This window comes from Dermacentor silvarum, chromosome 9, assembly GCF_013339745.2.
Source record: "Dermacentor silvarum isolate Dsil-2018 chromosome 9, BIME_Dsil_1.4, whole genome shotgun sequence".
NCBI lineage: Eukaryota > Metazoa > Arthropoda > Arachnida > Ixodida > Ixodidae > Dermacentor > Dermacentor silvarum.
Genome location: NC_051162.1, coordinates 137,392,606 through 137,406,926, shown reverse-complemented (window position 1 = coordinate 137,406,926; position 14,321 = coordinate 137,392,606). Strand labels below are relative to the sequence as shown.

General features: G+C 43.8%; 1 protein-coding gene across 15 annotated transcripts in view; it reads right to left on the bottom strand.

Moving 5' to 3' along the window:
- Positions 1-13,842, bottom strand: part of LOC119464432 (uncharacterized) — a 74,154-nt gene extending 60,312 nt beyond the window's left edge. For 3 of the 15 annotated variants that reach the window (XM_037725401.2, XM_037725403.2, XM_049656072.1), the window contains exons 1-4: positions 12,640-13,841; positions 6,914-6,995; positions 1,369-1,404; positions 472-507 (exon numbers count right to left, since the gene is read on the bottom strand). In XM_037725401.2, coding sequence (XP_037581329.1) covers positions 472-507; positions 1,369-1,404; positions 6,914-6,995; positions 12,640-13,745 — 1,260 coding nt within the window. In that variant the 5' untranslated portion in view covers positions 13,746-13,841. Of the gene's footprint in view, positions 1-461; positions 508-606; positions 650-1,368; positions 1,405-6,416; positions 6,527-6,913; positions 6,996-12,639 lie in introns of those variants that run through there. The other 12 variants (XM_037725399.2, XM_049656071.1, XM_049656065.1 and 9 more) reach the window with 10 other exon arrangements.
- Between the last annotated feature and the right edge of the window lie 479 nt (positions 13,843-14,321).

Genomic DNA, 14,321 nt, shown 5'->3' with positions numbered 1-14,321 from the left:
AGTCGCATTCAGATGGAGGTGGAATGCAAAAATGCCCGTGCGCTTGCGTTGTAGTGCACATTAAAGAACCCCAGGTGGTCAAAATTAATCCGGAGCCCTCCACTACGGCGTACCTCGTAATCAGAACTGGTTTTGGCAAGTAAAACCCCAGAAAGATGATGAAGACATTTCACTATCATAATAAACAACAAAAATTTAATCACTAATTCACAGTGTTGTTTCTCCATGTCCTAGGCTTTTCGAGAAGGACCAACAAAGGTGCTGACATTTTTTTGTTTAATCGCACATGACAAATGATATCTCAAGTTCACTAGCACTGTCGTTCGCACAAAAATGAACCAGTGATGACAGAATGAAAACTGTAACTGTTCCTGACTGTACTTACTAAATACTTTTAAGCCAGGGCGCTAATAAAGCTCAGGTTGTAAAAAAATCACAGAAAATAAAGCAGACTAAAAAACGTGCTCTTACCTCCATGGATTTCTCGGGTGGCACTTCCGAAGTTATCTATGGATTATAAGAAAAACCTCATTATTACAGGCAAAAATGCCTCACATGATGTACAAGGACGTCAGATTAATTCAGAATGAACTGAACAATATGCACACACTACCTTTGTGGAATCTTCTGTCTGCATAAAACAATCAGTCTGGAAGAAATACCCTTGTTACAAATGTGACAATCTTGAAGTTCACAAATACAATATACGTATTTATTTGAATATAAGACGAGGTATTCCCCAGACTCCTTAGCCTCAAAGTCACACCCTGCCTTATATGCAAGGCTGACAGATTCAGTTCAGTTACTTTTCTAACATGGTGACAGCAGTGCCACATTTCCCACAACCCAGATTTCAGACAGCAGCGCAAAACTGTAGGCAGGTGAGGCAGTACCGTATTTATGCACATATAACCTGCACCAAGAATTCGAAAAATTTAAGACTTAAAAGTTGGATGCAAGTTATTGCAAATTTTGCCCTGAAGTGTGACTTCACTGCAGTGCAAATTTCGCCTAATGATGTGGCTTCACGGCATAGGGTTGTGCGCTGCTGTGAAGCCACATCATAAGATGAAATGCACGCTGTTGTGAAGTCGCACCTCAAAGCAAAATTCGCACGTAACTCGCACCGATCATTCTAAGTATTCTGGGGACTTCCAATTCCTCGGTATTTCCGGCAGTCCCCGCCGAGTCCAAATAATCCTCTGGCTACCGTATATTGCCTCATATTAGTATGCATACTTATTCTATTTCTCGAGTCCCCCGACTGCACCCTTGCATTTTAATTATGACTGCTTTGTAATCGAATAAATATGGCAATAAGGCAAAGAGCGAGAATTAAATTGTAATAAAAAGTAAAAAAAAAATCACCTTTCCTGTGCCATCTGTCTGCAAGGAACAGTCAACCTGTGACAAAAAAAAATTTTTTTTTGATAAGTTTTGTAGCATTTACAATTTCAACACAGAAGAATGCCATTGAAATGCTCATGTTTAAAAATGTATAATTCTCTCACTAGGTATGTTTTAAATTGTTTTTCATGAAAACGAGAGCCTTTAAAGGGAAAGAAAAGAGCAATACATACTAAATCAATTAAGACTGGCAACATGTTTTTTGGAAACTTTATTTTGAATTACCGTAAGCACTCATGCATAAGCCACACTTTCTTTCACGATCTTGACAAAGAGTGGGCCTTGCACAAAGGCAGGCCATTTCGAACCAGTTCTTCCAGCCGTGCATAATCCCCATGAATCCCGTTATACCAAAAGAGTGCATGCATTCGATTTCATAATGCATTAATAGTTTACGCTTGCACACCACACACATGGTGCCCATCTAGTCCTCACCACAGTCGCTGCCACTGCGACTCATGCACGGTTCATCAGCACATTTTCGGATACAGCCGTCCTCCGGGCCATCAATGGTGTTAGATATGCCCGTGACTAACTTTTTCCACAATAGTGTCCAAAGACACCACACACCGTGCCTTTAAACACTTTTTATAGGACGCTTAAAAAAACATTGGGCTGATAAGTTGGGAGTGCGGCACCTACAGGGGGTGTGGCAGCATGCCGTGTTGGTGCCGCAAACAGCCAGTCCAGTGTTAATCTTTGCAAACAGCGCAAAACGAGACAAAGGACTAAAAAGTGAGATGAAGATAGTCCTATGTCTCATTTTGTGCTGCTTAACAAGATGGTACACCAACTAGCGCGGTCTTATACTTTGCTCCAGTGTTAATTTTGTGTGCTACTGCATGCCCCTTCATCTTGGAGGCCATGTGTTCACTGCCTTTACAAGCTATGCATTCCTTTCATACACGCTCGCAACTGTTATGCTCACGACTGTTACACACACAATCAATGGGTACAGTGTGCTCACAAAGCATGAACCTCAAGAGCTGCAAACGATCACAACGAACAACCATGGAGCAAAATATACCATGCTTACATGCTCAAATGTTTCCGTCTAGCTGGGGTAGCACCCACTACTCCAATATCACCTTAATGTGTTTCTAAAGCAGGCTGTAGATTGCTTGCGATCAGGTCATATTACAGTGGTGCCACTGATGAATGAGATTTGGAGCAATTTTTGGAGCAGCAAAATCTTAATTTTGGAGCAGTTTAGAGCATCCAGATACAGATTTCGGAGCACTTTGGAGCTAATAAATCGCAGCTGCTGGACACGTCCTAAGCTATTTCAAACACTTAAAATTGGCAAGCGTTATTCCGGAAAGTATTTGCTTGCTGTAAAACAATGTTGCTTTGCCTCTAAATACATGATTTTCCCTTTAAATGAAGACAACAAACCTGTTCACACAGTGTGCTATAATTAGTTTATTGCAAGTTGAGTGAAGCTGCTCAGATGTTGCCTTTTACATCGTATGATTTTTTCATTGACAGCTGAAAGTTTGGTATGTTTTCGGCAAGGCTCTAGCATCAGTCAGAAACACCTGGCCAGACTGAACGTCATCAATGCTTTTCTGAGCCAGGCCAGCCTTGATAAGCCCCTCGTAACGCTCAGTCATTGCTTCAGACGACACAAGGTACTCTTCAACGGTCTGTTTTTCCTCGTGAAGCTGAAGCCTCTGTTCATCAACTGGCCAATTCTCAACTGACGTCGCCCGATTATTTCGACACCAGCAATTCAAACAAGCTCGATTATTCGGACTAATTTGAGACACCATCACTGGCCCATAAATTTAAAGTATAAGTACAACCGAAATTTCACACACCTTAAGGTACAAAATTCTATATAATTCGGAGTCCGCCTGCATGACTGCCTGCTAATTTGACCACTGAGCTGAGAGGAAATACCAATATTTTGGCGTTGATACGTCGCTGGCATCGCCACAGCACGGTGGTCGGCCATTTTGCCGACACCTCCTGGAAACCGAAACTAGCGAAGTCTAGTTAATCGAGCACCGACTGCACCCAAACCATCAAGCGAACTCCGGCAAGCCATTCGGAAGTGCAATCGGGTTGGCTCCACGCGTCCAGCGTTTATTAATTGACGTGTTAACTAGCAACACGGTCGCAGCGACTTAAGTTGCTTAAGTGGCGCCGACTACACCCTTGATGTCTCCGCCAATGAGGACAGTGATTTACAAAAAAAGAAAAAAAAAAACACCCGCCGTCATTCGGCTATGATAGCGCGGTCGACTCCTGCGCAGCGATTTTGTAGTGATGCATTCTGCTTGATTCTATATGCCGCCCTTATCGTCCACCGTTCTCTGCCGGCTGATACCATATAACGCAGGCGGAGCACCGCTCTTATACCACTGACAAAGCACAAGGAGTGGCAGCGGAAAAGGCATCGCTACAAAATCGTAGTCCTGTTGCCAAAGTTTGAAGATTCGGTGCATGCATTAATTGTACTTTCGTCTTTTTGTGGCGACAGCATAACAATGGTAGAGATATGGACTGACCAGGTCGTAGGCAAGTGTACGTGCGTGCAGGACCGTGTTGACAAACTTCCGCTTTATTTTTGGACGATCCCCTTTCCGGGATACTTTCATTTTCGCGACATTTCGCGCGACTAGCACAGGACACGCCGACAGATGATAGTGTTCCTGGCACACTACCAAGTATGCCGACGCCGACGCTAGTGACGCGAAAGTGTACGTAGCCCCGAAAGTGGTCAACCGAGAATAATGTCCTTTTTAGCCACTGGCTGAATAAATTCAGTTATTTTCTGGCAAATTTGGATATTTCTGACTCCCAGGCGGTCCCCATCGAGCCCGAATTATTGGTTGCCGTTCGATTTATGAAGCCGCTTTAATCATGTGCGCTACGCACGTCTGCAGGCCACTGTGGCCACACACGTAATGTGCAGGCTCTAATTTGGCACACTTCGACGCAAGATCGACTATTTTTATCAGGATGGCGCAGGAAATCTCGTATGGCGCAATCTGGCGCATTTGGCGCAGGAGTGGGAGCACTGATATTATGTGCCAGCTTTAGGCATATCAAAGCTTCTATAGATTGAAAACATGAACTCTAAATTGCGAATGGTGTGAAGCTATCCTATGGTTTCTGCAAGTCTGCGCAGCAGTGAAACAAACTAGGGGCAAAGAAAGCATGCATCACAATGGTTGTGTGACGCACAGTACACAGTGTCAATGTTAACATGGGCATACACTCTAAAAACAGTTGCACCCTTCGAGGTGTATTTTTGCCACAGAACAATAATCGTCATCTGACTTGCGCGGCTTTCCTTTCTTTAACGCTGTGCGCCCGGCCCTTCTCGGTCACGAACGACAAGAGCGTTATCAGCGTGACACAGCGTTCTCGACAGGAAAGTAGCAAGTGCAGAGTTTTCAAGATAGGAAACGCAAGCAAGACAGATGACGATTATTGCTGTGTGGCAAAAATGCACCCCAAAGGGTGCAACTGTTCTTAGAGTGTAGCTGATAAACAGGCATAAATTTCAATGCAGCAGCTTTAAAGGTCAACATATTGAACTCATGGATACAAAAACATGTATTGAAGTATTTTTTTATTGCAGTTACGTATTTTAGCTCAGTACCAAAACTTGACATGCGTGATAAAGAAAACAGAAATGCAGTTCGTCGAAGACGATCGTATGACGAGGCCCACCCCTAATCATTTAAATGAAAGGTCGAGCTGCAAGCAACTGGACAATGCTGAGCAGACTGTGGTTAAAAATAAACTGCGGCATCAACACCTTTGCTTAGTTGTTATTGAGTCGCCACAGTAATCGGAACTATTCGACTAAACACTAACAAATGCAAGTACGTGCGTGTTTCTCGCCGTAATACCACACTGCCTTCATATCTTCTCAATACTAGTAACCTTGAATCTGTGTCCTGCTACAAATATCTAGGCGTATTTATTTCTTCTAATCTATCTTGGCAGTTGCATGTTGACCATATAACCAACAACGCTAATCGCATGCTGGGCTACATATGCCGCAATTTTTATCTTTCTTCTAGTTCTGTAAAATTACTTCTTTACAAATCGTTAGTTCGTACTAAACTGGAATATGCTGCATCTGTCTGGGACCCCAGTCAAGAGACGCTCATCTATCAACTTGAATCTGTCCAGAACCGGGCGGCTCGCTTTATTCTTTCCAATTATCACCGTAACTCCAGCGTCACTACTATGAAAACAAGCTTATCATTACCTTTGCTATCACAACGTAGGAAAATATTGCGTCTTTGCCTATTCCATAAGATATATCATGACAACCCCATTCTTAAGAATAAATTGATAACCCCCTCGTGTTACGTTTCAGCCCGCATCGACCATCGTCATAAGGTTGGTATTCCGTCATGCCACACCAACCATTTTTTCAATTCATTCATCCCCAGTACGTCAGCAAGTTGGAATCACCTTCCCCGGTCCGTCGTCGAAATATCTGATAATGCTAAGTTCAAAGCTGCTTTAACAATCCTGCTGTTATCATAAACATAATTGTAGCATTGTCAGCTTTTTTATTTTTCTTCGCAATTTTTTTTTACCACACCAATCTTTTTAAAACGGGTGTTCTGTGTTTTGTAGGCACATATTACTACTTCGAGCGTCATGTATTTCGTTTTATTTCTTTGTTGCAAAATATTTATTTATGCTTTGTTTGTTCAGCTGGTTTTCTCTCCTTGTGCTGTGCGCTATTTATTGTTAATCTCCTTTATTGTATTGATGTAACTTTATTTTTTTTTCCTCCTTTTTCCCCCGTGAACCTCAATTATGCTAAGTTTTATATAAGTTTACTGCAGTTTCTTGTTTCCCACTTCTTCGAATGTAACCCACTCCCCTCTGTAATGCCCTCGGGCCCTGAGGGTACTGAAATAAATAAATAAATAAGGTATTGTGCTTATTAGGATGAAACTAGGACAATCATTTGCAAACGTTTTGTTCACAGTGAAAGCTTTCTTTACAGCGTGCACGCTGCTCTTGCTTACCATAGTCTGCTACAGCTAGCAAGTGAGACATCTCCACAGTGCGCCGCCAGGGCTGCGCCACCGTCTCTTTGCATGCTCCCTATCTGTATTTAGCAGTAGTAGTTTGATTTCTAGAGGAGAAAATAAACACCAAACTTTTCCAATTAAATTTCACACCAGAAACTCACCAACAGTACACCAATGTGACCTCAAGAAATTTCAAATTCATCACACTACTTCATTACAGACAATCAGCCAAATGAAAATAGACATGTCAAACTTCATAATGTCATAGTGGGTTCGTGTAGGAATGCCAAGGCACCACCGCCAACTACCTTTCATTATCGCATCTTTTTTGGTTATCAAGCCTCCCTTCACAGCAAGAGTGGCTGTTTTGCTACCACAGAGGTGTAATGTACCAACACAGATTGACATAACATTGCTCTCTATTGTTTTCTTAAAGTCAATGAAATATTTCCAGTCAGTTTCAGAGGCATGCAAGAATGACTGAACTTCACCTTGTCGTCTTGATCCTCTTGTTTGGAGTTGAGTTGTTCAGCAAGGTTGTGCAAGGGTACCTGCGAGTCTTCATCATCACTTCTGCAATATAGAAGAGGAACATGCCAATGACCTTGGTGCATGTTTCTCAGAGGAACGTGTCAATGACCTTGGTGCATATTTCCCAGCCAGCTTTGCAATGCACATTTCATACGTTTCAAATAAGGCAGTGTGTCTAGCTGACCAGATGTAGTTTCTGGATAGTTTGAATGCAGCACCTCGAGGGAGCATATGATTGAGTGGCCAGTTCTGCTTCACAGGAGGAAGACAGGATCTTCGTTTTTTGTTTTCTCTGATAACAATATTCAATGTCAATGCCTCACCTGAGTAATCATTTACCACCTTTTATCTGCAAGATTGCAAGTTTAATAAATCACTCAGTGAGATCATCCACTGTGCCCAGAGCTCTTTTGACTGTTCATTTGTTCACGTTCTAGCTTCTAATGGAAGCACATGTCTAATATGTGGCACTTATTTCAAATTCGATCATTAAGATTCCTTTATTCAGCACTCACTCTTTGGAGAATAAAAAAAATGCAAGGACAGGAGCAAGAAGCCACAGTTTCAGCAACTTGTGAAGGCCCTTGCCTGTATTCCATGATAGCATAAGTACGTGATTACATCATTCGAAAGAAAATTTGTACATTCAGGCATTAATAGTTGCATTTAAAAAATTGATGCAGCATACAATTCAACAATAAATTTCCATGGTGAAAGAGCACCATGCATGGATAAAGAAATACAATATTTAAAAGTACTACATGCACACATGCACAAAAGTGTTATAACTGCTCTCAATGAATTTTTCTCCTTCTCAGCCGCTTACAGACTGTGACAAAACCAAAATCACTTAGTATAACACACACGAGCACATTTGCTTGCAGCAAAAAGAACAACGCTAGCCGAATCGATGACTAGTGCCTACAGATGATCCTGTTGATGCTGAATTGCTTAAAAAAAAAGTGAATTCTGACGCTACCTGGACCTGGTTTTTTTACGCAGGTGGCGTCGATTCACATGAGTGCTTCGTTTGAAACAAACAGCTTTGGGACTCCACTGGCTAGCTTCTTGAAGCATCTAGATTAGTGTCATGCAAATTATTGCTATTAGAAGGGCTGGCAGTGACTCAGGACATTACAGTGGTAGCGTTTAGGAGTGAATTCACTTAACATAATTATGCACATCTGGTCTGCTTCACAAAGCCTCTGTATTTCAAAGAGCACAAAAATAAATTGTTGAAAAATTAAAGCAACAGTCAAGAAAATAAAGCATGAAAAACAGACAAGAAGAACTGATAACAGACCTTGAGATACTTGCTGCATCAAGATACCACGGGCTTCTGTGCCTTTAGCAAGTCCTGCTTTCATTGCCTTTTCATTTTTGGGCAGCAACAGGCTGTTCTCCTCAGCGTTACATAATGTAGATTTTTTTATCATTAACACAACTTTATGAAATTGACCATGGCATTAGGACAATTAGAATTCTTGAGCTAGATTACTCTAAAAGACAGACATTATTTTCATGAGAAATGTAAACGCAAATCAACTAATTACCAAATTTTTGCAAATTTTGAGCTAGGTACTTTTTGGACATACTGCAACATACAAATTGCAGCCGGTGAGTTCCCCTAGTCACATATACTTGGAATGAGTTCTGAGGATGACACCAGGGATGGTATTCTAGGGTGATCAGTCTCGAAGATAGTTTCACTTTTGAGCTTTTTGCAAGAAAAGGCACTGAACTCGTTGAAGTACACGGCCGACAGCGCACTTGCATGTGCGAAGATAGCGAGTCTGGCACAGTGCCAGAAATGCTGTCAGCCGTATACGTGGACGCGCTCGCTGCCAAGCCTCATGATAGTGATCACCCAAGAAGACCGCATCAGCTTCAAGATATGTTCCCACCAAAATGTGCAACGAAACGCATTGACAATTCAGTTATTTTCGAGCTTCAACGCATAAAAAGGCATTTTGTTAAAAAAGTAAGTGGAAGAACAGTGCACTTTTGCTGCAAGTTCGACACTGCTTATTTAAAAGCTAGTGCTAGCTTCAAGATTTGTTCCAAGTGGATATGCCTTCTGAAACCAGTGGCTTCAATTCGTAAATTGCAATATGTGCACTAAAGTAATGGGGTAAAAATTATTAGTGAAATTTAGTTAATTAGTTAATCGCGTATTTTGCTTTCTTGTGCAGGTAATGACTGCCTTTTCGAGTAATCACGATCAATGAGCAGTTTTTCTACTACATGCCACAGCTCATTTTTCCAAATTCTGTTGGTTACGAAAGACACCCAGTAAAATGGGCAATGTCATGTGAGCAGCTGAAAGTGTAAGCGAGAAGGGAGCACAACTTGACTGTATGGCAGCACAAGTTTCAAGCTCACGTGGTTCTCAGCTACAGTATCAGCTGTTATATGTCACTATGTTGTGTAGCTCAAGTACCTTTTAGCACATTTCATGCTATGAATCACATTAAGTGTTGTATTTGTGTAATGTATCTATTACCAGCAATATAGGCTAAGTATTTAGATGCATGATTCAGCATTTACATTGTGTCATGTTTTCACAAAAGTAATGCTAATCAACTTTCTACACTATAATTAATCTATGTTGCAGTAATGTATGAAGAGCAATGTGCACACATATTTCATGAAAATGAGCCACAAACATGCCATGCCAATCCTTTTTTTTTTCTGCTTTAACAATTACACTTAATTAAAAAGCAACATCTACACAAGCTTGGTGACTTTGGTCTTGTGATGTGGTTGAACCTCTCAACTGCACATCCCTCAATTTAGAACATTACAATCAAATATAATTACTATGTTCATGTAGCCTTCCTCAGAAAACATTTTTTAAAGAAGGATGGTTCATGCTAAACGAATGTTAGTGAAACAAATACACTCATTTGAATAAGTTCATGCACATAATTACAGAATTTGTGTTGTCTTGCTTGAACTAGATTGAATTGATATTGGAAACAGTGAGTTGTGGCCCTTCTGAGTGTTCTTATTGGCTTGAATGAGTAAGCAGCATTACTGATTATACTCTATTTCATACTTGGCTAGCAACACCGTGGAAGCTACGCAGGTCATGCAGTCATAGAAGTCTCCCTCTGCCTGTTTTACGATACAGTTGCTTTTGGTCTACAACACCTTAATATGACATAACTATGTTGTACATTACGACTGCAACCTGCGGAAATAAGGTTATGTGGGATCAAGTATTATTTGTGCATCTTCGTGCTTCCATAATGTGACGTGCTATGTTTTGGTGGTGGGTACAAGGGGGACTCCGCAGCCACTGGTTGCAGGAATGTATTGCTCCGCTCGTTCAGTGGTAAATAGGTTCACATCTGCGACACCTTCCATGTAATATTTACATCGTATTTTGTGTCACGAAAGTACCAATGTTACATCGAACAACATGATGCATATTTATATTTTTCTTGCATTTGTGATGCACAATTTTTTGGTTGCATATAGCACTGTAGCATATGGTGTTCGTAGCATTGCATGCTTTGTACGAAACAGTTTAGGAGGGTTGCACTCTATGCCATCCGCTAGATGCACTGGCAGCAGCCCCCATGTTTGCGGTCCAAGGTGTCAGCAAATCAGTGACAGGGATTGCCACAGGTAGTTAATTGCAGCTGTGGCTGTTTTAGTGTAGCAATTCTTCAGTGGTGTACAATACTCCATGCATGCCAGTGCGTATACCTGTGAGCTGCGCGGCACAAAAAAGCCCCACTATATCAAAAGGTTACGTTATGCGGAGGCATCGACCCCTACAGTTACGAAGGTGACGCAATGCTGACGTGAAGGTTGCCAAGTGTAACTTGCAAACATTAAGGATTATCTCATATATGCCACGAGTTATGAGGTGCAAGACAACCTAAGTGCTCGCAAATCGATGAAGGCCAACAATTCTAGCTAATGTATGATTGCAAGAACAATGCGTCGAAGAGCTTGGTGATGGCTGCCACACCGTCGTCGGTAAGGTATATGGACTGTGTCGTTGAAGCTTTGGTAAATACAAGGTAGAGTGGGTAAAAATTTTTTCTCTGAATGATGACACCACTGTGTGGTATGCCTACAGCTACTCAGCAAAACTGCCAGTTTATATGTGCACAATACTCATGCCACCAGCGGTAGGCAGGACGCTGCCGAGCCGATTGAGCAGAGCATGACAGTGCGTCCACTTGGCTTTGTCGTTTTTGCAGCCAAGCACACTGCGCATCGCTCGCATCTCCGGAGAACTAGCACAACACAGGTCACCATTGTGAAATGCCACAATGTCGCGTTCAGGATCACGTGCTGCACAACACAACGCAATAAAAACGGCTGCAGGACTGCAAACACAGTACGGCTGCACTGCTCCTGTGCGACCCTCCTAGTGACAGTCAGCCAAATGGGAAGTAACGGAGCGGATGAACAAAAAAAAAAAACAATTATGCAGGTTTCATGAAGCCGTTAATAAAATGCTGTAATTAGCCCAGGTTATTCCTTCATCTTTGGCATAAAGGAAACTGGTGTGCACATGTGCTCTTGCTCATCCCTGCTACAAGATGCGACAAATCTTATATTGGCTTATATTTGCTCATTTATTTTTTATTTTAAATGTACCGGCTGCTTCTGGGCTGATTGCCCGTTGTGGTTATGAGGAATTGTATGGAAATCATTCATTATCAGCACGCCCACCCGCTTCTCGGCTGATCCCTTGATGTGGGTATGTGCCATAGTAGGAAACCATCATTATCAACGCATGGTGATCATCACAAAGAGCTATTCGGTGACACGATCTCTACTGCCTGTTTCTTGGCCAACCACCCATTGTCGGTACGTGTCAGAGTATTCAAATCATCATCATAATCAACACGTGGCAACTATGCTGAAAGCGACAACAACAATTTGAGCTAGTTGGTGGTGCCACGAGAGAAGCATACGTGTGTTTGTGGCCAAATGGTTAGAGCATCAGGTTGCTGCACTGGTGGCCCGAGGTATGAATCCTGGCACCGCCTCCCCCTTTTTTATGTGAGATTGAATCTACTTGGCGAGAACCCGACCAGCGACCGACAGATAGGCTACCATCTGACCAAGGCCCGACCATGGGCTGGTAGGCGAAGAAAGTAAGACATGTTACTGCAGCAGCTATAAGGTCAACACATTGTTAACACATCTGCGTTAAACACTAGCACTGCTTTCATTTAAGCGACGCTATGCAACCACAATGTCCCTTGAGCAAAGAAACTACTTTCGTATGGGACAAGAAATGACATACATGAGCACTGACTAGCAACTGCAATGCTTATGCGTACAGAAAGGGTATATATATGCAGTGAACACCAAGTAGACAAGGGCAGGACGTGCACTTTTGGGGCTGACCGCATATGCGAAGTCTTTCACTAGGTAATAAGTATTATATGGTTACTAGGCAGCATTTGTGTATGTCATTTCGTGTTCGCTCTAAATGTGCTGTTTCTTTGCCCAAGTACATATATACCAACCGGCCCAAATTGCCACTGTTGGAAGTATAGTATCCCTGTATATACTCCCCACAACCAGCGCCTACAATGGTGCTGTGAGCACGGAAAAGAGCCTTCCTTCTTTATTTTGTGAGCGCTGCTGTTCACATGCAGTACTTGGGTCAGACCTGTCAAGACCATTGCACAGGATTAGTGCACCAGCTTACCTGCACACCAAGTTGACTTCAAGTAACTCAGCGGGAACGGCCGGCTCAAAGCAAATGTCACTTCGAGAAGGCGCGGGAACGGTGCCACTTTTCAGTGCGCCGTGGCATTTCGAGCATAGCATAAAGGAAGGCACGTCTTCGTTTGGAAACTCGGCACTGAGCAGGGGAACGTGAGGGGTGCGGATAGGCGTAAGGTCTGCTCTAAAACCAAGGCGATGGCAAACGTCGCAGGCATATCCAAATGGATTATTGAACTGTCCTCCGAATAGTGCTTTGCGCTCTCTCAACCGCCGCAGACGCTTTGCCTCGGCCTCGCGTTCCCGCACTGCCGGATCCTCACGGCGGGCCCGACGTTCGGCAGCCTCCAACTGCCGAAGTGTACGGTCTTGTCGGCGTTGTTGTCGCTTCGCCTCGGCTTCGCGCTCCCGCACTGCCGCATCCTCACGCCGTGCACGACGTTCGGCCGCTTCCTTAGCCCGAAGTTCAGGGTCTTTCCGGCGTTGTCGCTTCGCCTCTGCTTCGCGCTCCCGCACTGCTGCATCCTCACGGCGGGCACGACGTTCGGCCGCTTCCTTCGCGCGAAGTTCAGGGTCTTGTCGGCGTTGTCGCTTCGCCTCGGCCTCGCGCTCCCGCACTGCTGCATCCTCACGGCGGGCACGACGTTCGGCGGCCTCAAGCAGCCGAAACACGGGGTCTTGTCGCCGTTGTCGCCTTTTCTCGGTTTCACGTTTCCGCGCTGCCGCATCCTCACGCCGTGCACGGCGTTCGGCCGCCTCCTTCTCCCGAAGTGTAGGGTCTTGTCGGCGTTGTCGCCTTTTTTCGGCTTCGCGTTCCCGCACTGCTGCATCCTCACGGCGGGCACGACGTTCGGCCGCTTCCTTCTCCCGAAGTGTAGGGTCTTGTCGGCGCTGTCGCCTTGCCTCTGCCTCGCGTTCCCGCACTGCCGCGTTTTGGCGCCTGCGGCGTTGAATCTCAGCGTGCTTGGCACGCGCAGCTTCACGCTGTTCCTGAGTCTGGGCACGTATGCGCGCCCGCCTTGCTTCCTTACGTTTAATCATGAGCTCGCGCTGCTCGGATGGTGTTCTAATGATCCGCGGGGGTGCCATGTTGGCGAAACACAGCTGGCTAACAGAGCATACGAGGAAAAGCCCGAAAAGCTACCCCGTTGCTAGGCTATGCCAACGTTGGCTATGCATGGCTATGCAGCAGGGCTGCCAACCATAGAGAAAGGAATTTCTTTCTCTATGTGCCAACTCTGAAAGTCAGAATTTCCCTACCGGACGCCTGAAATTTCCCTATTTCTGCCGAAATTTCCCTCGCTTACCAAATAATTATATAATACTTAAATATTCGTTGTTTTCTTCATCACTTCAATTTTTATGGTGAGAAATATCACATAGCCTGTACGCCGCGTCTGAATTTCGCAAAAATGTGTTCTGCGGGCTAAAACCGCGGCCAAAGAAAATTGCTGAGTTGAAGTGTTACCGGGAGATCCAAACTGACAAATGAAACCACATCTTTGGTTTTGGGTGTAAGCACCTCACCAGGATATGATACTGCTAATTTTAGCAGAAAAAAGTTCTTCATGTGCTCCAGTGTCCCCAGATGATCGCACAAACCGCCAAACGACTCGAGGGAATAACCCAAACGTAGCCAAAGCTGCTGATATTCGATGCTATCTC